This window comes from Sebastes umbrosus, chromosome 19, assembly GCF_015220745.1.
Source record: "Sebastes umbrosus isolate fSebUmb1 chromosome 19, fSebUmb1.pri, whole genome shotgun sequence".
NCBI lineage: Eukaryota > Metazoa > Chordata > Actinopteri > Perciformes > Sebastidae > Sebastes > Sebastes umbrosus.
In genome coordinates, this window is record NC_051287.1 from 8,501,455 (window position 1) to 8,520,643 (window position 19,189).

Here is a 19,189-nt window from a genome sequence, read left to right on the forward strand (position 1 = left end):
AAAAAAGGCATAATATAGTATATCGGGAAAAAAAATCATAGTATAGTATGTTGAATAAATTCAAAAGGTCATAGGACAGTATGTTGAAAAAAGTAAAAAAAATGTCATAGTGTAGTATGGCAGAAAAGTCACAGTATAGTATGGCAAAAAAATCATGAAGAAAACATAGTATAGTATGTCGAAAATGTTCATGAAAAAAAGTTAAAAAAAAGTCATAGTAAAGCATTTTGAAAGATTTCATGAAAAAAAGTCATAGTAAAACATGTTGAAAGATTTCACCATGAAAAAAAGTCAAACTTATAGTCATAGTATTACTATACTATGACTATATTTCATGAAAATTTTATGAAAAATGTCATGAATTAAAGTCATAGTATAGTATGTCGAAAATGTTCATGAAATATAGTCATAGTATTACTATGACTATATTTCATGAACATTTTTGACATACTATACTATGACTTTAATTCATGCCATTTTTCGATATACTATACTATGACTTTTTTGCATGACATTTTTTGACATGCTATACTATGACTTTTTTTTAAAACTTTTTTTCATGGTGAAAACTTTAAAAAAAAAATGTCATAGTGTAGTCCACAAAAAAGTCCACAAAAAAGTTATAGTAAAGCATGTTGAAAAATTTCATAAAAAAATGTCATAGTGTAGTATGTCGAACAATTTCATGAATTAAAGTCATAGTATAGTATGTCGAAAAAATTCATTAAAAAAAGTCATAGTATAGTAAGTCGAAAAATTTCACCAAAAAAAGTCATAGTATGTTGAAATATTTCATGAAAAAGTCATAGTATAGTATTTCGAAAATGTCCATGAAAAAAAGTCCAAAAAAAAGTCAGTATAGCATGTCGAAAAGTTTCATGCAAAAAAGTCATAGTATAGTATTTCGAAAAATGTCATGAATTAAAGTCATAATATAGTATGTCGAAAAATTTCATGAAATAAAGTCATAGTATAGTAGGGGAGAGTGGGGTAAAATGAGCCAGTGGGTAAGTTGACCCACCCCCTGTATCTTGGCAACTGTGATTATGTTTTGTCATGTGACCATAAATTCACGAAGTACCCATCATTTCTATCTTGCTGTGATGAAGTGAAGCACATGGGAGAAGTAGTAAGTACTTTTTTACACCAAAAACAGTTTTTTCCCTATCAAAGTAAATTTTCTGCATGTCAGGAATAATGAATGTTAGGTCAAAGCAAATTTATCCAGGTCTAAAAAAATATATTATACATGTTGGTGATTTACTAAGGTATAACACCATGTTAATCCCTTCGCTAAAGATTAGCCTGAATTGCTAAACTGGGCCATTTTTTCAAAAATGGTAGCTATGGGGCAAAGTGAGCCAAAGGCTATGGGGTAAGTTGAGCCACTGGCTCACTAATATTCTACTATTATTCCGAGCCACTGGCTCAACTTACCCCACCATAAATTAACCAAATTAATTATCTGATGTATAAAATGGTATTACTGTTGAGTGTTACACAACTTGGTTTGATTTTTTTATGTGTTAACCTTTATAGAAGAGGGAGATAAAGGAAGTTAAAACAGTTGGTTACAGTGGAACAGCAGAGGCAAAGAGGGTCCTCACAGAGGAGGTAGAGAAGGAGCTTGCAGACCATATCAAGAAGCTGGCTGAACAGTTCCACGGCCTTACTCCAAAGAAATGCTGTGAACTGGCATTGGAATTGGCAGAAAGAACAACCTTCCTGTCCCCAACAACTGGAAAGAGCAGGGTTTAGCAGGTAGGCCTAGGTCAAACCAAAGACCAAGACGAAAATCACAGCGTACAGCAGTTCTGAGGAGAGTGATGTTCCCATCCCATTTGATGACACTTCTGAGCATGAGAGTTCTAATGATGAGAGAAGTGAATCAGACATCTCAGATCTGTCAGTTGGTGACTTTGTCATAGTAAACTTTGTATCCAAAGGCAGAAGCGACCATTACATTGGCTTGGTTGAGAGCCTGGAGGGCAACGAAGTGAGTGCAAGATTTCTCAGAAGAATCCGGGGGAACACTTGACGTGAGAAGCCCACCTTTGTATTCAAGGAAAAGGATGAGGCATCTTTTCCACTGAGTGATGTGCTGAAGGAGCTACCTCAACCTCAAAAGGCTGGAGGAACTGCAAGGAGGGAGCAACAGTTCATATTTCACTGCAACCTTGACGACTGGAATATTGTCGAATATTGAATGATATTTTGATTGTTCAATGGTCTTGAAACTCACAGGTGGTTTGTTCTCACAAGTTCATAACTGTGAAACTGTTTGTTAACACACTTATGCTGAGGTTTAAACTTAAAAACTCAGATGTTCAGTTTACCCCACGATGGCTCAACTTGCCCACTGACTCGGATCAACTTACCCCTTACCTGGGGCAAGTTGAGCCACAGGAGCACTTTTTTTGGGAAGGTCATTTTTTCCAGACAGCTTTGTGATGGATGCATGCTGATCATTTCATTTGATAGGAGAGATCCTGAATTTAAGGTTCAAGTTTTCATTCTGCTTCTGTCTCATTTTTCCTAACCTCGAGGACAGCATAAGTAAAAATTGGCTCATCTTACCCCACTCTCCCCTATGTTGAAAAATTTCATGAAATATAGTCATAGTATAGCATGTCGAAAAATGTCACCAAAAAAAGTTATAGTATAGTATGTCGAAAAATGTCACCAAAAAAAGTTATAGTATAGTAGGCTATGTCGAAAAATTTCATGAATTAAAGTCATAATATAGTATGTCGAAAAATTTCATGAAATAAAGTCATAGTATAGTATGTCGAAAGATTTCATGAAATATAGTCATAGTATAGCATGTCGAAAAATGTCACCAAAAAAAGTTATAGTATAGCATGTCGAAAAGTTTCATGCAAAAAAGTTATAGTATAGTATGTCGAAAAATGTCACCAAAAAAAGTCATAGTATAGCATGTCGAAAAGTTTCATGCAAAAAAGTCATAGTATAGTATGTCGAAAAATGTCACCAAAAAAAGTTATAGTATAGCATGTCGAAAAGTTTCATGAATTAAAGTTATAGTATAGTATGTCGAAAAATTTCATGCAAAAAAGTCATAGTATAGTATGTCGAAAAATGTCACCAAAAAAAGTCATAGTATAGCATGTCGAAAAGTTTCATGCAAAAAAGTCATAGTATAGTATGTCGAAAAATGTCACCAAAAAAAGTCATAGTATAGCATGTCGAAAAGTTTCATGCAAAAAAGTCATAGTATAGTATGTCGAAAAATGTCACCAAAAAAAGTTATAGTATAGCATGTCGAAAAGTTTCATGAATTAAAGTTATAGTATAGTATGTCGAAAGATTACATGAATTCAAATCATAGTATAGCATGTCGAAAAATTTCATGAAAAAAAGTTATAGTATAGTATGTCGAAAAATTTCATGAAAAAAAAGTCATAGTATAGTATGTCGAAAAATTTCACCAAAAAAAGTCATAGTATAGCATGTCTTGACTTTACGAGAAAAAAGAAAATAACACGTAAAATTACTACTTTATAATATTCTGACTTTATTCTTGAAATCTCAGATACATTTTTTTTCTCAATGTGGCCCTAATACTCCGTCGTAACGTCATACCACAGACCTACAACAATGATAAATAAAAATGAAAATATACACAAAAAACAGTTATTCATATCCACTCATTGTTTTTATAAATCCACATGGAGCCACTGGAGAGCTGAAGAGCCGCATGATGCTGACCCCTGATCTAGCACAACCTTAGTGTAGCCTCAATTGAACTAAAGCAGTAAACATATATTATTACTTTGTTACTACAGTCTTTGCTCTTTCTTAGACTAGTAAAATGATGAAGTTAAACTGTGTTAATCTCGACAGCTTCATGGAGGAGTTTACTCAACTAGAACTGGTAAGGTAGCTAACATTAGCTATGCTAACTCAACTCAGCTAGTGTTAGCTAACTAGCTAAATAGTGGATGCCATGTGTTATTGACATTATTGTATTGCACAGTATTTCTTTAGTGTTTGATTTCCTCTTGTATCAAACAGAAAATCACAGAGGTTAATGGCAAAAACAACATGATGGAGATCATGCTGGAGGATGCCAATAGACTCATGAAGTTCCATCTGACCAAGGAGAGAAGTGTGATTGAGGGTGAGTGTTTAATCCTTTCATTGGATGAAAACTGAAAGGAAAACTTGAGGTGCAGGTTTATTTTACCTATTTACTACAGCATTTGTTTTATTGATTTGACATATGTCTCCCTCTGCTGGTGATTCTATGCCAAATGACAAATTTGTGAAAATATACTGATGGGCTGAAATATTAAAGGACATATTTTTTAATACATTGTCATGCATTTCAACATTTAAAGATGAATAAAATTCATAGCAACAATGAGATGATTATGATAATGATGATGACTGTACTGTGTCAAATGGTTGTATTTGCACATGCAGTATTGCACTCTAATTTGTAAAGAAAATACTGGATGGGTGAGTTTCAGTATCACATAGTGTTAGATAAAGGTAGGAAAGAAATACATTAAAATACATTTCACAGGTTGTATGAACTTTATGTCCCTCATTGAGTTGTTTTATATGGAGGATAGAACCTGCCAAAATCAAAAATAAATGAAAAGATAAATAAATGACTTGATAAATAAATAATTTTGTCATTAAATGCAGCAAAATTAATATTTAAAATAAATTTAGCCATTAATTAATTGATTAAATGTGAGATAAATTGATATTTCTGTTTTAATTTGCCTCTTTATTTATTGGTCTTTGTCCTTATTTACTATTATGTTTAATTTTCCCATTTATTTATTTATTTTCTCCATATTTTTATACTGGAACCTGTACATATGTATGGCAACTAAAAAGCATCAAACAAACCATGAAATCTTCGTAATTCTATTGATCTACCTGTTGCAGAGAGAGATAGTCTTCTTGTCACAGTGAACAGACTGCAGCAGACTCTGCAGGAGCAGTGCAACCTCAGGGGTAAGTGCAATAAAACACTAGACTCACAAAAAACTATATATATATATATATCCTATGCCAACTCTAACACAAGTTAGAGGAGAATATGGAATAAATGGTTCTAGATTTAATACTGTTGCTGTTGTTATTATTGCTGTTTTTCGTAGTAGCCATTTAATTAAATTATAAATTAATTAATATTTATTTTAGACAGAAAACGGACAAGAAAAATAATTGTAAATAATACTAATAATCCACAATTAAAAGCCGGTACTCTATTAATTTATGGAGCTGTGCAAATCTCTGCATTTTCCTGCGAACACTTGTGTTAGCAATGGGATTCTGTCCACAGAAAAAACACTAGACAGCTTTTAGTTTGATGGTATGATGTCAATATACGGTCAAAAGATAATTTTCACTGTCTGTTTTAGCTGTGAACCGCAGCATGCGTAAAAAATAGGCAAAACCTAATCTTTGCATTTTTTTTTTTTTTTAATGTCTCTTGGAAAAATGTGAAAATGTCTTATTTTCTGTGTGATATCCATTTAGTATTATATTATTTGGTAAATAAACCCATAGCACCACTGCTATAGTAATTTACATAAAACGGTAATGTAAATTCTTTGTAAGGATTTACATGATATATTCTGAAACTGTTCATGTTGCAGTGGAGAATGAGAGACTGAAGAACTATATGGCGGACGTGAAACAACAGAATGAGAGAACCGCAGAGGTAAGAACTGAGGCAGGAGTGAACACTAGCAGAATTTATCATTAAATACATTGAAAAGTGAATGTTTCCATTCCCATTGCTGGTCTGTGGACAAGGCAACGCTCTCTGTATGTTGTGATACGAATGTTCGTAATGTTCAGAGACAGCTGACTTTCCATGGGGGGCAAGTTACATTTTCCATTTAACTTATTATTATCTCTAAACATTGTCCTCACACTGTCATCAGGATGGAGAAGCTGAGCTCCAGCAGCTTGTCGGTGATATGAGAGCAGAAGCAGAGAGACACAAGAGGGAGCTAGAGGCTGCAAGACAGCAGTGCAGGAGAGAGGTGGAGGATGCCCACAGCCAGCGTTTCCATCAGTGTAAGACCAGACTAAAACAGACAGTGACAGTGCTGATGTTATTAAATGAATTTAGATTATACATGCACAAATAATCCCCCCACAGCCCTAAATTCTCAATGCAAGGCAACGACAGCGGATCAGATATATCCGGAAATTTACATTTAACACTTGTGGTTGTAAAGTAGTTAAACGTGTGGAGCATTTCACACTTTTATTTTTCAGTGAGACGTTACCAAAGTGACATTGTTAGAGTCCCCTAACAACAATAATGATATCAGCCCACAGCACACAATCTGTATTTGGCTGGGGCCTGCTGTGGTTTTATTTCCCGACAGTGGAAGCTAAAGATGCTGAGGTGAAGAGTCTGCTGGAGAAAAAGGATCTGGATCTGGAGGAGTTGAAGAGGAGGCTGAAAGACCAGGAGAGGGAGAGGCAGAGCGAGCTCCTGAAGTTACAGATGGAGGTAAATGAAAAGCTACTTCCTACAGTTTTGCTGGAGTGATTTCTTTCTGATTAGCTCAATGAAAAAGGTCACAAGAATTATTTTTTTCTACGCTTAACAAGCCTGTTGTGCAGATTTACATAGAAATAGACTGGTATTGTTCTATCGCTATTTATCAGCTGATATTAAGCTCCTACCAATGAGTGTTGACCTGTGATGGCCAGCTTCCTCTCTAAGCTTGTTGGTCTTTTGCTCTGTTTGTTTTGGCAGTTTGGTGCCAAGTTAGCCAGAGTTCAGAGTGCAGCTCAGTGGAGCCAACAGCAGCAGCAGCAGCAGCAACACGGCTCCAACCTTCTTCCACAGAGTGTCTTCAAGAGGGTGAGCAGCCCACACACCACCTTTTACCTCCTCTCTTTTACATTATAGAGGGTCACTAACAAGGTACAAAACACAGTTAAATGGTAATCAATCTGTAACTCAAGATCTTATAGTGCAGGAACATGCAGTATTTCATATTGTAAACCAGTTTGTGCAGGTCAGGAGTGAGGACAGAACCACACGGGGCCACACTAATAAATATCATTATATTCATTTTAGACAGAAAAATGTTAAGAAGCATGTGCTCATTTGTAAATAATAATAATAATAATCCACAATTAAAAGCAAATGAAGGGATTCTATCCCATAGATTGTGTACAAGAAGTGGATGTAGTCACTTTGACTTCACCGATTGGTTTGTGGACTGCGGTTTTGAAGCCTTGAGTTCGGCATTTTGACCGTCGCTATCTTGGTTTTTGCAAGCAGAAGTGACACGAGAGGATAGAGCTAAGTACAACCGAACGCTGAATGACACATTTTAAGGCGACTAAAATGTTAATATTAACTTTTAGGAACTGAAAACACAATGTGAAAGGGTTAAAGTTGTAAGACAAAAACATGGATGTTCCAGTTTCTCAAATGTGAGCTCTTCTCCGTTTTCATGCCATCGTTGTGAATCGAATAGCAATTTAAAAATGTCACCTTGGGGTCTGGTAAATTGTGATGTGCATTTTAAATACTAAATTAATCATAAAATAGTAATTCAAAAAATCACAAATGATAATGAAAACAATCAGTAGTTCCAGCCCAAGAAGAAATTTGATTAGGAATAGCTAAATAGAAAGCCCACCGCAGGCAAACAGCCCGAGCACACTGACTACCATTTACCTGATGCAGCCTTTCACAAGAATCACTGAATAAAAGATGTAGAATTAGTGGGTGGTAATTTTACAGGTAATCACTGTGAGCTGTGCGGTCCTGTTCTGAGAAACGTCTTGTTTATAATGCCTCTCTCTAGTGTAGTGTTTGTGGATTAACTGTGCGTGTGCGTGCGTGTGTGTGTCCTCAGAAGCTGCAGTTTTTCCAGGAGGAGAAGAATAAGGAGATTGTGGCTCTGCGTCAGAGAATCAAAGAGCTGGAAGAGAACCAGCGCGCCGGCGGCTTCCACGACAGCCGTCTGAAGAGGAGAAAGATGTAGTTTGTCTAGAGGCTAGCAAGCTGTTGACCTGTCAGCTCTGCAGGTGCATGAATCTCCTGACTTTCTAGGAGGGCAGGAGTGACTTAAAGTGTTTTTGAAATTTCCAGATTTATAATTCAGTTGCATTTCAAAGCAAAATTCAGTTCCTCAGAGTTGTATTTTACAGATCACTTATTTATCTATGATGCTTCTTGTGCACTGTCATGCTCGACTAGATTTGCAGTTTCACCAACCCTGCTTGCAGCTGACTCTCAGTGTGCAGAGAGCACATGTAAATACAGGCTGTATTCCTATCTAAGGCTTTAATCCAATCAGACGCCTGCATGGGAGGGCAGCTGGGGGGAGGCGCTGAAGCAGGAGAAACGCACTTCTGAGTGAATCAGTTAGCTGGAAGGCCAATCCCACTTAATTAAACGTGTTTATCTCCTTTGATTCAAAGAAAAAAATAAATTATTTATCAAATTTCTCCTAATTTCTTTTTAGATTCCTTGAAGTCAAACTTGTGTTCTACTAATCTTGAGCTCTTGAACTCTACTTCCTGTAATTTGTGTTCAAGGATTTACCATTGTTGCTGTTTAAGAAAGTAAAAGTGCAAAGATCTGCTTCCCTCAGTAGCCTAAAACTTTTACGTCTACCAGAAAAATTCTTTAAGAATCGATTTTTAACACAAGAGTGGAGCGTTCAGTGAGAACATTCATAGTAATGCAGTCCTCCTTCAGCTCAATACCAAGATGCAATTCTGCGATTGATTAAGTATGTCGGAGCCAAATTGATACTTGAATTTGGAGGACTGTGTAGATATTTTATTTAAGTTAAAAACAAATCTGCTCCGAGGGACACATTGGCCAATATTTGTTTTACAACATTATGTTTTTAACAAATCGCATAAACCAACTCTTTTGATAGGGATCCCTTCCATTTTTTCAGATTATGAGACAGGTAATCTGAAAAACATCATGTGCCTCTATGTCCTCCGGTGTCCTCCAATGCTCTTATAGCATCTGCAAGATTTCACAGACCGGGACTCGTGGGTACCCCTATTTTCATTCACATATCTTGAGGTCAGAGGTCAGGGGACCCCTTTGAAAATGGCCATGCCAATTTTTCCTCTCCAAAATTTGGCCAAAGCGTTATTGGAGCGTTATTTAGCCTCCTTCCTGACATGTTGAAATGTCATGGTTGTTACCAATGGATTCCTTGGTCTCTGAAAGACAGTAAAGGTCTCATGGGGTTAAAAGAAAGCTGTCTTGATGTCTTTTGACTGTAGTGTCTCCTTGCCGTCCCTCCCCTGCTCCTCACAGGGACAACACACCTGTATAAAGACGCTGGTGAAGTGCTGACGTCGTGCTTTGTAATCTCTTTATCTGCGCTGCTCAGCCAGCGTCTGAAAGTGGACAAAGAGCTAATCTCTCTGGGAACATTGGGTAACACCGTTGCATAACCTTTCATCTTCACAAAAGCCAAGAGATCAACCTTCAGCTGCACAACACCGTCTCTCACACGGGTGTCTGCTTTGCTGACCCTGCAAACCAAAGCGTTCTGCTCATATATACTGTGGATACAAATACAATATGCACATTTTGTCGCCATCCTTTGGGCCTCATTTTTTGCCGTCCTGAACTGATGTTAACCATTTGAAAGGTTTGGCACAGACTCAAATTAAAACAGGATTAGAGTTCATGACACCACCTTAATCCTCATCAGCTAGGAGCAGGAGAGGTTGAGGATAGACAGAGGTGAGCTGTGAGAGGTGTGGCCAGGGAAGCTCTTACTGTCTGTCCACTTGACTGATGACTCCCCCCCCCCCCCCCCCCCCCCCCCCCCCCCCCCTCCTGTGTCCTTGGCCATCAGTGTGCAGTAGTCTGATAGCGAGGACAGAGAAGGAAACAGTGACGACATCGGTCAGCTCAGTTCTCTAAGGACCTTCTGCAATGACTTTGGCACAAACTGTCAGACTTCCACATGTAAGTGGAGAAAATTCCTTCTTCTGGGTTCTACTGGGCCGAAAGAAGAACTTTCTCCTATCGCTGCATGCAGTGGATTCTACAGCTGTGTTTTGATGCAGAGGAACAGATTGCTGACTTGGTAAGAAAACAAGTTTTCTATATGCTTCCTATATTCTTGTTCTCTTTTTGTTAAATTCCTCCTGGTTTTTTTTGCAGCTATTTGAGGGTTACAACTTTTTAGTCTAGTAGATTTACAGTAATATGTGTAAAAACTGTTGCACTGTAAGTGTAGAATATTTAATTGTATATGTAATGTTTGGGGACATTTTAAAGGGAAATTTTACCTGAGCATGTATCCTACTGTTAACCTGTGTTTACATGATGATGAAATGATAAAACACTGCTGTGTGCTATTACCAGTGAAGTAAATGTGGTGTTTTTAACCTCCTATCAGCAATTTCAGGGAAAGCAAGACAAAACCGAGTATATGACTGGACCGTGTATGGTCAGTCTGTGAATTGGTGGTTAAATTGTTATACAGATAGTCAGTGGTCATGTCTATAATGTTAAATCCAGCTGTACATGTCCACCAGGTCCGACGAGGACACCAGGACAAAGAACGTATATTGCTAAGAAGTGAAAGTCAATTGTTCGTTCCATTGCAACATCAGCGCCCAGCAGCAAAGTCAATTTGTACTTGCCCCTATACAAATTTACGGCCATGCAAGCGAGATGCTGTCGGCACTCCAGCGACGTTTGAAAACAACATTGTTTTATCCGCATGGTCTCAGACTTGCAGTCCTGTTTCCAGGACAGTTGAAATGCTTGCTTGCGCTTCAGCTCAAAGACTTTGTCTTTACCTGCCGCCCGATTGGTACTGCGCATGTGCAGCTCTCAACAGAGATGAGAAGGAAGCACGAAGGCTCACTCCTTAGCTATTTCCATCATCAGCTCCATAAAAAACTGTGTATAATTAGTTTTTACCACTAGCCCATTTGGGCAAGTGAGTTGCTAAATTTACTAGCCCAACATGGCATTTTACTTGCCCCGGGCAATTGGGCAATCCTTATCGTTGAGCCTTGAACTACTGTATGTCCAGACCATGAGCTGGTAAATGACATTGATCGATGAACATCATCATGTTTTTGAAGATGACCTTATCTTCAGCCAGCTGCAGAAATGCCTGGAGACGAGTACCAGGTGAAAAACACCAAGCGCCACCACAGCCTCTACAGCCTGACGGACAGCTCCGAAGTCGACCCAGACGATGAGGAGGCCAACGCCCCGCTGCGCCCCACCCCCCTGCAGAAGCTCACCACCGACATGTGCAAGGACGAGAAGACCATCAAGGACCTGATCATAGGCCGCAGGGTGGGCTTCTACAAGGTCCGCGGGGAGATCGGCTGCGGGACCTTTTCCAGGGTCAAACTGGCTTTCCATGCTCTGACTAAAGGTAGGTGTACATGCTATCAGACTTCACTGTTTAGAACCTTTATTTAGATTACCTTGTGAATAGCTTTAAGGTAAAAGACAAGCAGCAGAGGGAGGTCATAAAGTTAAACTGGATGCAGTTGGTTGTTAAACAATATAGGAAAGAAAAAAAAATTGCATATTCACTTTCCTTGGTAGTTTGAGACCTTTTATATGCATGCACATAAACTATATAGCACACTAAAGGATGAGGGAAAAGCACAAAAGCATAATGGGTCCCTTGTCCCTGTCTCTGTGTTCCTTCATCTGTCCTCCTCATAGACAAAGTGGCCCTGAAGATCCTGGATAAGACCAGGTTGGACAACCACGCCCACCGTCTGCTCTCCAAGGAGATCATCAGCATGGAATGCCTGCATCACCCGAACGTGGTGTGTCTGTACGAGGTGGTGGAGACGCCGAGCCGCCTCTACCTGGTGCTGGAGTACGCAGGAGGAGGAGACCTCCACGACAGGATCACCACCGATGGAAAAATGTCTGACAACAGCAGCAAGGTCACCTTCGCCCAGATCCTTTCTGCCATCAAATACATGGTTAGTGACATTTGTGTTTGGTTTTCCAATCATAGCAGTTTCGTTGCTGTTGGGATTGCAAGGAATCAACTGGGTCTAAATACAGCGATTGTGCTGCCCGCTTTATTTAGACCCAGTTGAGGTCAGGTTGTCAGGTTTAAAGCAAGTTCTCAAATCTACCTTGAACTCAACCAGCTTGTATGTTTTGCTGTGCAGCACAACATCAACGTCATTCACCGGGACCTGAAGGCGGAGAACGTTCTGTTCACCAGCACCGGCTGCGTGAAGGTCGCAGACTTTGGATTCAGCACGCGGGTTTCAAACCACAATGACGCCCTCGACACCTTCTGCGGTTCGCCACCCTACGCCGCCCCCGAGCTCTTCATGGACGAGTGCTACCTGGGGGCCCCGGTGGACGTGTGGGCCATGGGGGTCCTGCTTTTCTTCATGGTGACCGGCAGTATGCCGTTCCGCGCCGAGACCATTGGGAAGCTGCGGCGCTGTGTCACCGCAGGCGCCTACACCATCCCCCCCTGGGTGCCCGGCCCCTGCCAGAGGCTCATCAAGGGCATCTTGAAGGTGCCCCCCGTCGACCGCTATGCCGTCGACCAGATGCTGGGCTGCGATTGGCTCTTACCCATCCAGTTCCCCTGGACGTTGGTGCCTTCCGAACCGTCGAGCCCTCTGCAGGGCCTGCTGGACTCGCAGCGCGAGGACCTGGAGGAGGAGGTGGAGAAGGAGATCAGGAGCTCGCTGGCGAAGCTCGGCTTCACCGCGGTGCACCTGCAGAACAATCAGCTCAAAGACAGCCGCAGCCCCGTCACCGGGGTTTATCGGATCCTGCTGCACCGAGCCCAGATGAGGAGGGGCTGCGACAGTCCTCCAGTGGTCCGGGGGATGGTGAGGGACCCCAAGAGGGAGGGGCTCCGGACCTACAAGGGCCTCAGACACAGCTCCAAATTTTGTGTCCTTTCATAAAAGACTTTATACAGACTTCTTTTATACAAACATGAAATCAGTGGCAAAAGTGATTTTTTTTAAGGTAAATGTTAAAGTGCCTGATGAAGTTAACCCTCTGAGACCCACAATAGACCAGTTTTTGTCCATTTTTAGGGGGGTACAGGGTGTCTTTAGCAGGTCAACAGTAGATGTCACATAGAAGTGGTGTACATCATCTGAAAGCTGGGAACCTGAAGATTAATTTGAGATGCTGCTCAGCACTGAGTGTCAAGTCGTTCTAGTCATAAATCAGAAATAAACATGATTTAATCACCTAATTAATTAAAATAAAGTGTGGGAGTATAAATATATAGAACATTATGATATAGGTATATGATGGCCTTTCCCATACTCTATTATGTCTCAAATTGTTGCAGCAATATTCCCTCCTAAATACCACATTAAGACACCAAGACTTTGAGGAACACCATAGAAGAAGCCATGCTGTGATTTGGTATCAAAAACTTTTGACATTTGGAGATTTCTCACTTCTGTTGTGTAAACTGCACAGAAACCCTCTTTATGTCAATCTACCTAGGAAAGCCACCCATCCTCTGAATGCTCTAGGTCTGTAGTTCATGGCTGTAAAGTTTTATGAGGCTGTGATTAGCCTAGAGGTCACCACAGGTCATTACGGGGAACCTGCTACAGCCTGTGAAAGACAGTAAAGTCGGTTGGGATCGCGGGTCTCATGGGGTTAAACAAAAGTAAAAGTGAAACACAAAGTAATTGTGAAAGAATCCATCTAAAGAGGGATTTTTTCCTTCTTAAATTACTCGATTTGAATGATTTTTAGTGGCTTGAAGAGGTGAAAGTACCCAGTTTTTTAAATAATAATAAAAAAATAAAGGTAATTTTGTGTTTTTGTTTTTTATCCTTAGGACCTCTCAGATTTATGAAATAATCACAAATGCTCTTAACAAGCTCCAGGAGACAAACAGCAATTAGTCTACAATACTGTCATGGTTAATGATTACTTTTCTGCGCAATAACTCTTTCATGCAAAATATATTTGTGCACCTGTTTTTAGCTTTTCAACCCTTTAGAGTGCACAGATGAGTTCAGTAAATATGAAAAAACATTGTACTTTTGTTAAAGGGAGAAGGGAAAACCCACTTAAAGAAATCCTCCATGTCTCTTTAAAAAAGACTCCCATTGTTTGTGGAAAAACTAAATAAAGTGGTGAAAAAATACTGATGCGTCACGCAGCTTTCATTGAGCAGCTGGTGGCTGCTGCAGCCAGACAGAGCTGAGCTGAGCTCTAGTCTTTGTGGCTTGTTTACCAAACTTTCACTAAGTGCCTGAGAGTAAATAATAGTCAGCAGCTGGCAGGACACCAGATGATACTCGGGGCCCCTCTCTCCATCATCTCCACAACCGGCCCAAACCAGTCAGACCCAATCCCACTCTGGCACTGGAAACCCCCCTAACCCCCACCTCCACCACCATCTATCCATCTACCTATTTATTTTTATTTTACTTTATTTTATCTTATTCTTTTTAATCTTGCCTTAATTTGATTTGCACCCTGACTGACAGCCAGCCATCCCCCACCACCTGTCTCAAACAGCACACACACAGTCACTTGATATTGATCTTGCCCAGTTATGTTGGCTTTTTTAAAGTTTTCTTTCTTTCTTTCTTTATTTGTTTATTTATTTGTATTATTGTTATTATTTTGTTTGTTTTATTTATTTAAAAAATATATATTATTTATTTATTTATTGTTATTATTGTTATTATTGTTATTTATTTTTTATTTAAAAACAATTCTCTTTCTTTAATTTATTTTTCTCTCAATTTTGTTTTATCCATATTTCATTTTATTTTATTTTGCTATGAGTAAAAAGGAAGAAAATAAAAATTAAAAAAAAGATTTAAAAAAAACAACTCTTTTGTTCTCTCAACTTTTGTTGGGCCATGATGCCTCAACACCAACTGGGCTCCTCCTCCTCCATCTCCTCTCTCCTCCCTCCTCCCAGCCCTGCCCCTCCAGACCCCCACCTGCAGGAGAAGCGGCAGATGGCTCGGCGTGGCTGCGGAGACATCTGCAGGCCGAACAATAGGCGCTCTGTGCGGACCGCTAGAGCTGACAGGCCTCGGAGCTCCTCTATTGTGCGCTGCGCCATACACATGCAGATGAGGTCTGCAGAGAGGGACAACAGCCAGCAGATGACAGGCTTTAGCGCCTTCCATGCAAATCTGCTGAGTCTGGAACTTTTGTTAGTTTCATAACCCCCCCCCCCACCCACACACACGCACACACGCACACACACTCACACACACACCTCTCTGACCTCTGACCCCTCACCCACCACCTCCTCCACCTCCACCCAAACACACACACATTATACACACAAGTCAAGCATGAGCTTTGCAAGAGAAAGTAAACACAGCACAACAAACAAATTATTTTTTTGTTTTCTTTTATTAATTATTAATAGCATTTTCCACTTACAAGTTCAAACAATTTCTAAAGTGAAAGTGTTAGAAAGATATAAATTAGTTTCAAACATTGTTCCAACAGGATGGGAACATCAAGAGTCATTTTTTTCAAACATTTGTCTTCAATACATCATTTAATGCTCATAAGACAATTTTACAAATTCTCATAATTTTTTTTAACTTAAGTTAGCCATTTTCTAAAGTGAAACCTTTAGAGAATAAACTTTTTTTCTAATTTTGTTTTAATATGTTTTAGAATATTATTTGTCATTGTGAAACCTTTAGACAATAAACTTTTTTTAAATTTTTTTTTTTCATATTTCCAAATATTATTTGTCATTGTTAAATTTCTAAAGTTAAACCTTTAGAAAATAAACTTTTTCTTTCACTATTTTTTTTTATTATTTTCGAATATAATTTGTCATTGTTACATTTCTAAAGTGAAACCTTTAGACAATAAACTTTTTTTTTAATTATTATTTTTTTTAATTTTCGAATATTATTTGTCATTTTTCAATTTCTAAAGTGAAACCTTTAGAGAATTAAGACAATTCTGGAAAGTGGGAAACATTTACGCTGATTGCAACTGTTGTCATGTTGCTCATACAGCAAAGAGGTCGCCTTTAAAAAAGTCTTTTTTTAAAGAAACGCCTCCTCCTCAGCACCGCTTCTTCTCCTGCTGCGCGTGCCTTCAACGTGCATCTCCTTCCTCTCCAAACCTCATCCGCACAAAGAATGAGGGTCGATGTGTCGCTCTTGTGGCATGCCTGACTCCCATTCACATAAAGAATGAGAGTCATCTTGGCATGGACGGGACAAGAGGACGACGGTTCACGGACCGGGGGCCCTCCATCGGGCCGGCGCCGTGCTGCCTGGATGGGATTCCTCCTCAGGAGTATCCAGGGATGAAGAAACAGGGTCATCCTGGTCATCAGGATGAGTATTTCCAGATGAGAAGCTTTTACAGCATCTGAGCAAGAGAGGAGCCGAGGCCCGGATCAACGCTCGAGGAGGCTGATCTCAGGAACCCAGTCATTCAGACTGCGGCTCTCCTCACAGAACAGGTGCAGCTTCGCCAGAGCTGGGTCCTCCCAAGACCCTTCAGATGGGTTCTGTTGAAACAAGAAGAGGAAAGAGGCTTTAGTCACATGTTTCTACCAAAAAAGCATCACATATAGACTTCTGGAATGATTCAGAATCCCACAATTCTGGAATGATTCAGAATCCCACAATTCTAGAATGATTCAGAATCCCACAATTCTGGAATGATTCAGAATCCCACAATTCTGGAATGATTCAGAATCCCACAATTCTAGAATGATTCAGAATCACACAATTCTGGAATCATTTAGAATCACATCATCTGAGCTCTAACATACCGTGATGAGGACGCAGTGCGCATCTTCAAGCTGTTCATCAGCCTTGTCTCCAACGATCTCAGCCAGACGCTGCATGTCGCTCACTCTGACGATGCTGATGTCGTTGTCGAAGCAGAAGGACTGGATGAGAGTGAAGTGGATCTGCAGAGCGATGTCACATTCGAACTCCTCATCCACGGCCAGGACACAGAAAGACACGCTGTCTGGGTCACTGTGGGGGGAAAAAGGGGAAAAAAGGCCATGAGATTCCATCCAATAATGATCCAAACTATCAGATATGATTGATGCAAAGTGCATTAAGTTGCAGCTGAGAGTTTCATACTTACAGATTCATAACTTTTGCGCACTCGTAGACACCCACGGTGATGGAGTCGTTCTCTTTAGCAGACACCAGAACCTCCTCCAGGGCTTTGCCGGTGCATTCAGCACGCTCGGTGGCTTTCTGGATCAGAACTTCCTCGAGAGTCATGATGAAGATGATGTAGATATTCCACAAAGGGAGATGGTTCAGAGAGATTTGGTTTGGGAGTAAATCCGAGAAGGAGCAGAGTGCTTTCTATACTGCAGCCTCCCTCTCTTATACTCTCCAGCTCGTGCGGCTCAGTGAAAGGACTGCGCTCTGATTGGCTGGAGCTGAATGGTGTATTGGTATGATAATGCTATTGTCGCACTCCGGCTCGTGGCAGATTGATGGGGGTCATCGAGCCACGCACGCTCCACCTCTCTGAGCTCAGCAGCTTGCATGGCCTGAAACTAAAAATAGATTCATTAAAGAAAACGAAAGTTTGATTACTGCAGCACTTTGTTCAATTGATGCTCAGCATGCATCTCTGCAATCAGAATCTGTGTTTTCTCTGGTTTGCGCAAAATACATGCATTTATGAGAACTCCTAAAACACACAGATTCTGATTGCAGAGATGCATGCTGAGCATCAATTGCACAAAGTGCTGCAGTGATCAAACTTTTGTTTTCTTTAATGAATCTATTTTTAGTTTCAGGCCATGCAAGCTGCTGAGCTCAGAGGGGAGCCTGGCCTCAAACTAAAAAAATAGATTCATTAAAGAAAACAAAAGTTTGATCACTGCAGTACTTTTGTGCAAATCAGACAAAACATAGATTGTAATTGCAGAGATGCATGCTGAGCATCAATTGCACAAATACATGCATTTATAAGAACTCACACTTAGAACTTGCACAGAAGCTTCATGTTGTCCTTTTTGGAAACACAGAAAAACGATTTATAGACAAGTTTAAGTCCCATGAGCCACCGTTCAAACTTCAAAGCATTCAATATGAACTAAACTAAAAGAAAACTCAACACACTCTTTAAAAAGTTTCTTATATTTTTATCTTTTTGGTGACAGTATTTGTGCAGCAACACAGAGAAAGTGTGAAGCTCCCCCTCCCCCTCTCCAGCAGAGAGAAAGGGCAGGTGGATGATGCCATCTGTGGACTAGAGGCTGCCCATAAAACGGCCCCATTGTGTGCACAGAAGCCCTCTATTATCACGGTCCTCCATACAAATGCAAATGACCAGCGCGTGCCAGAACGCTGTGCGTGCGTGCTGCGCAATCTGCGCTGCTGACCACGTGGCCACCAATCAGCTGTCCAGAAAACCCCTTGCTCGGTTTTTATTTATTTACTCTGGGGAGTTCAGGGGCTGAATTCTGCAGGAGAACTTGTGAAGTTTATTGCACATTTTGTTTAGTATTTGTTGCGTGGATCCAGCAAATGTTGTCATCTCTGCTTGTATTTAAACCTATTTCTTACAATTTTGTCAATTTCCAATCACTTTTACGCACGACGAAACTTTTACGCACTGCTCTATTTGGGGGTATTTAGTATTTTGATGCACAGATCCACTAAATGTCTTTATCTGTGCTTTAAAATAAACTTGTTTATGACAACTTTGTCAATTTCCAATCACTTTTACGCACAGCTTTATTTGGTTATATTCAGTATTTGGTGTGTAGACTCACTAAATGTCTTTATCTGTGCTTTGAAATAAACTTATTTATGACAACTATCTGTTAACTCCCGATCACTTTTACGCACGACGAAACTTTTATGCACTGATCTATTTGGTTATATTTAGTACTTTGATGTAGAGATCCACTAAATGTCTTTATCTGTGCTTTGAAATAAACTTGTTTATGACAACTATCTATTAACTCCGGATCACTTTTACGCACGACGAAACTTTTACGCACAGCTCCATATTTCATCTGCTCCACTGACAGAGCAGCATCTCCCTATAACAGCTCGTGCTTATTTGGTTCCATGTTATCTGCATAATAATTCAAAACCACATCTTGCATCAGGTCAGGCCTGCTGCCACTGCTGCGTTAATATAGAGGAGGAGGGGGGCTGGAGTGGAGAGGAGAGGCTGCAGGAGACACAGGTTGGCGGTGAT

At 40.0% G+C, this 19,189-nt stretch overlaps 3 protein-coding genes across 4 annotated transcripts; 2 read left to right on the forward strand and 1 right to left on the reverse strand.

The window, feature by feature from the left end:
- Positions 1-3,706: 3,706 nt before the first annotated feature.
- LOC119478453 (coiled-coil domain-containing protein 152-like) lies at positions 3,707-8,478 on the forward strand. Its single transcript, XM_037753207.1, has 8 exons — positions 3,707-3,895; positions 4,036-4,141; positions 4,924-4,992; positions 5,640-5,704; positions 5,931-6,066; positions 6,384-6,511; positions 6,761-6,868; positions 7,878-8,478. Exons 1-8 carry the CDS (start codon positions 3,833-3,835, stop codon positions 8,004-8,006), a joined length of 804 nt encoding a protein of 267 aa, XP_037609135.1. The 5' UTR covers positions 3,707-3,832; the 3' UTR covers positions 8,007-8,478.
- Positions 8,479-9,151: 673 nt separating this feature from the next.
- On the forward strand, positions 9,152-13,106 carry si:ch211-22d5.2 (serine/threonine-protein kinase NIM1). 2 transcript variants are annotated; one of them, XM_037753204.1, is made up of 4 exons: positions 9,152-10,091; positions 11,104-11,405; positions 11,705-11,973; positions 12,169-13,106. In XM_037753204.1, the coding sequence occupies exons 2-4, from the start codon at positions 11,132-11,134 to the stop codon at positions 12,928-12,930; spliced, it is 1,305 nt and encodes a 434-aa protein (XP_037609132.1). In that variant the 5' UTR covers positions 9,152-10,091; positions 11,104-11,131; the 3' UTR covers positions 12,931-13,106. The 2 variants fall into 2 exon arrangements, with proteins under 2 accessions (XP_037609132.1, XP_037609131.1); XM_037753203.1 differs by having other exon boundaries at positions 11,120-11,405.
- A 2,681-nt stretch (positions 13,107-15,787) lies between these two features.
- Positions 15,788-17,494, reverse strand: gadd45gb.1 (growth arrest and DNA-damage-inducible, gamma b, tandem duplicate 1). Its single transcript, XM_037751989.1, has 3 exons — positions 17,102-17,494; positions 16,776-16,986; positions 15,788-16,508 (listed from the first exon to the last, which is right to left on the reverse strand). The coding sequence occupies exons 1-3, from the start codon at positions 17,242-17,244 to the stop codon at positions 16,395-16,397; spliced, it is 468 nt and encodes a 155-aa protein (XP_037607917.1). The 5' UTR covers positions 17,245-17,494; the 3' UTR covers positions 15,788-16,394.
- Between the last annotated feature and the right edge of the window lie 1,695 nt (positions 17,495-19,189).

Excerpts from the sequence above, each read along its gene's own strand:
- LOC119478453 (XM_037753207.1), top strand. The coding sequence starts at position 3,833 with ATGATGAAGTTAAACTGTGTTAATCTCGACAGCTTCATGGAGGAGTTT. Across the intron at positions 4,142-4,923 it reads GGAGAGAAGTGTGATTGAGG|AGAGAGATAGTCTTCTTGTC; the intron begins GTGAGTGTTTAA and ends TACCTGTTGCAG. Across the intron at positions 5,705-5,930 it reads AGAATGAGAGAACCGCAGAG|GATGGAGAAGCTGAGCTCCA; the intron begins GTAAGAACTGAG and ends CACTGTCATCAG.
- si:ch211-22d5.2 (XM_037753203.1), top strand. The coding sequence starts at position 10,038 with ATGCAGTGGATTCTACAGCTGTGTTTTGATGCAGAGGAACAGATTGCT. Across the intron at positions 10,092-11,119 it reads AGGAACAGATTGCTGACTTG|CCAGCTGCAGAAATGCCTGG; the intron begins GTAAGAAAACAA and ends CCTTATCTTCAG. Across the intron at positions 11,974-12,168 it reads TTTCTGCCATCAAATACATG|CACAACATCAACGTCATTCA; the intron begins GTTAGTGACATT and ends TTTGCTGTGCAG.
- gadd45gb.1 (XM_037751989.1), bottom strand. The coding sequence starts at position 17,244 with ATGACTCTCGAGGAAGTTCTGATCCAGAAAGCCACCGAGCGTGCTGAA. Across the intron at positions 16,987-17,101 it reads TGCGCAAAAGTTATGAATCT|TGACCCAGACAGCGTGTCTT; the intron begins GTAAGTATGAAA and ends TTCCCCCCACAG. Across the intron at positions 16,509-16,775 it reads CGCACTGCGTCCTCATCACG|AACCCATCTGAAGGGTCTTG; the intron begins GTATGTTAGAGC and ends TTGTTTCAACAG.